General features: G+C 26.3%; 1 protein-coding gene across 1 annotated transcript; it reads right to left on the bottom strand.

Annotated features, from left to right (window-relative positions):
* Window positions 1-372: 372 nt before the first annotated feature.
* LOC129613162 (probable isoaspartyl peptidase/L-asparaginase GA20639) lies at window positions 373-1,724 on the bottom strand. Its single transcript, XM_055527125.1, has 3 exons — window positions 1,719-1,724; window positions 932-1,487; window positions 373-851 (listed from the first exon to the last, which is right to left on the bottom strand). Exons 1-3 carry the CDS (start codon window positions 1,722-1,724, stop codon window positions 445-447), a joined length of 969 nt encoding a protein of 322 aa, XP_055383100.1. The 3' UTR covers window positions 373-444.
* Window positions 1,725-3,113: the final 1,389 nt, after the last annotated feature.

Genomic DNA, 3,113 nt, shown 5'->3' with positions numbered 1-3,113 from the left:
TAAAATAATTAAAATAAATTAAAGTATTAGATAGAATAATATTTGATAATTTTTGAAAAAAATTTGAAAAATTTTATAATGATTGGAAAAATTTAAGTGTGTATCTCATGAATTTTTATTTAAATTGGAAATATTTATTTATTTATGTAATTTATTTTAATTTATTGAAAATAAAACAGATTTTAACAATAAATGAGTGATCTTATCTGTCTTGAATTTCTTGAGAAGCAAAAGAAGAAGTAAGTTATATGGGTTTTAATTTTTTCAAATACATTTTTGCGTGTTTCAAATTTTGGCTATTACCTTATTCCTTTTAGATGTACATATTTTGGTTAAGCTTATATTAATAAAATTAAAAACCTTACATATTTTTAAAAACAACTTTACTTTTATATTATTTCACAAACGAAATGAACAGAGACTGCTATAAAATTCAGGAAATGATTATTCAGGATCTATTTCAACATCAGATTCACCACGTCGTATACCGTAACGAACATATTTACCTTTCTTATATGACCATGACATCATATTACTTGTAAAATAAATACCAACATTAGCATTTCGATCAATTGTTATAACTCCTGCATCCCATTTCAATTTTCGAAACATTTCATTTAAAACATATTCACTAGCTTCTTGAGCTGTAAACGATTTATGTTCAATAAGTTGAAGAATCTTTTGGGCAACATTAAATTTCATTATGGCTTCACCATGACCAGTTGCAGATACTGCACCTAATTCATTATCAGCATAATTTCCACCACCTAATATTGGTGAATCACCAATTCGACCTTGTAATTTTCCAGTTATTCCACCAGTTGATGTTGCAGCAGCAACATTACCAAATTCTTTAAATTAAAATATTAAGGCAAAAAATTAAATTCTTTTTACATCTTATGCATAGAATAAATAAAAGTTGAATTTTTACCATCAATAGCAACAGCACCAACAGTTCCAGGTTCACCAAATTGTTTTTTCCACATATAATTTTTATTTAAATCAAAAATTGTTTCATTTAAACTATTTTTATAATCTTCTAATGCTTTTTGTGCTCTTTTGGTAACTAAAGCCCCCGGTGGTAGAATTTCAAAATTTTCATTTTTTGCAAAATTCATTAGGCCATCACCAGCTAAATAAGTATGCCTAGTTTTATACATAACATGCCGGGCCAATGAAATCGGATGTAATATATTTTCGGCTAATGAAACACAACCGGCATCAAGATTATATCCATTCATTATTGAAGCATCCATTTCAACAGTACCATTCCAAGTTAGAACACTTCCAAAACCAGCATTAAAATATTCATCGATTTCCATACTACGGACAGCTTCTTCAACAGCATCCAAAACATTACCAGTTTCCAATAATTTTTTATATCCGGTTCGTGCTGCTAATTTTACACCTTTAAGCTTAAATGGGATCGATGAAATAGAAATATCACCTGCTCCGCCATGAACAAGAACAATTGGTTCAAATTTTCTCTAAAATATTCAGTTTAATTTAATTATAAGTGTCTTAGAAAATGTTGTTATTCATTTATGTACCTCATGGCAATAAACCTCAATCTTCGACAATAAAATGCATGATAGTAGTATGCAATTAAGAAACGACTTTAGCTAGAATTTATTAAAGTAAATTATTGTTGACATTTTAATAACAAAAATTAAACCCGATCGCAATAAAAATTATTTTATGTTTACAAATCAACTTACGATCATATTTGATTTTACTGTGCTGCGTACCGTGCGACAACTAAATTCAAACTAAATCTGATAATTTAATATTTAGTGATGATAAATTGGAATTTTTTTACCGCTATAATCATTATTAATCAAATAATAGTTTAATATTTATGCCGTTCGATATGTTATCAATTGAGAATGAATTGTATGTTCTTACCAACTATAGGATAATAAAATATATTGATTATGAATTTCAAAATTTTTTGAGATGGTAAGTAGATACAAGATTTGAAAAATTTTATAATTTCAAACAGATTATAGACTCCAGCTCGACTCATTTTTTTGTGGAATTAATTCGCAAGTACATTATTTTCCGACTGATTTATGTATATTAAAAAGTTTCAAGATTTTCGATAAAACAAATAGAGGAAATTTAAGCACTATTATGTTTACATGCTAATGACATTCATAACACCGTTTGACTTTTAATTGATCTATGTATTTATTGCTCATGGGTCGTTTTGTACATGTTATTTTTGCAAGGTTGCAATTTTTAATTAAAAATAAACAATAATTGACTTATCTGCATTCGTACAATATTATAAACGGAAATTCATTTTTGTTTCAAGTCCCACCAAATATAGAATTTTGTTTTTCATATAAAGTTTATAAGTGCCACTTAAAAAATTCAATGATCTTTTTGAAATTCGCTTATAAAAATTGATTATCTATTTTACAAACTAAAGCACAAAACGTCCATATACATTATTGGAAAAGTAGTAGAGTAGACGCAATTATTTTTATTAATATTAAGTTGTGCAAATCTTTGATTTGTTATACAGATTTGCTAAAAACCAAAATAAAGAAAAGCAGAGTCGAGATCATAAAAAATTACTTATGAATACTCAAGCTAATTTTTGAATTTTTGTTATGATCTATAGTAGCCATTACAATTTTTGTTATAATTTGTATAACAAAAGAAAAATATTGGTTTTTGCATTCTATATTATTATTATACCGGACTCGTAACTAATATTAAACTAAAAATTTAAAATGATCCGCGTACTCTTATCATTTCACATACATTTTAACACAATATGTATGCGATATTAAATCTATAATATATCAGAGGAAATATGTTATGTGTATATACCACTTATATATATATATTGCTTCAACTCAACTTACTTATACTAGCACTCTTTATAAGGTCTGTAGTGCTAAAAGTTATTTAATGTTTAATCTTTAATGAATATTGCTTTATCTATTGATTGGATAGAAAAATTGAGATATTTTGAGAGCAAATTTTTGAAAAAGTTTTGAAACGGCCCTACATCTCTTATTATTTGGACTTTAGAGAGAAATCATGTTAAAATATTTTTTAATAAATTCAAACATTTTTTTTTTCTTTTCAAGTAAAGGAAG

Source organism: Condylostylus longicornis, unplaced genomic scaffold (genome assembly GCF_029603195.1).
Source record: "Condylostylus longicornis isolate FDR11 unplaced genomic scaffold, ASM2960319v2 ptg000004l, whole genome shotgun sequence".
Lineage (NCBI taxonomy): Eukaryota > Metazoa > Arthropoda > Insecta > Diptera > Dolichopodidae > Condylostylus > Condylostylus longicornis.
Note: the sequence above shows the minus strand (reverse complement) of the source record. Positions and strands in the feature narration are given on the sequence as shown.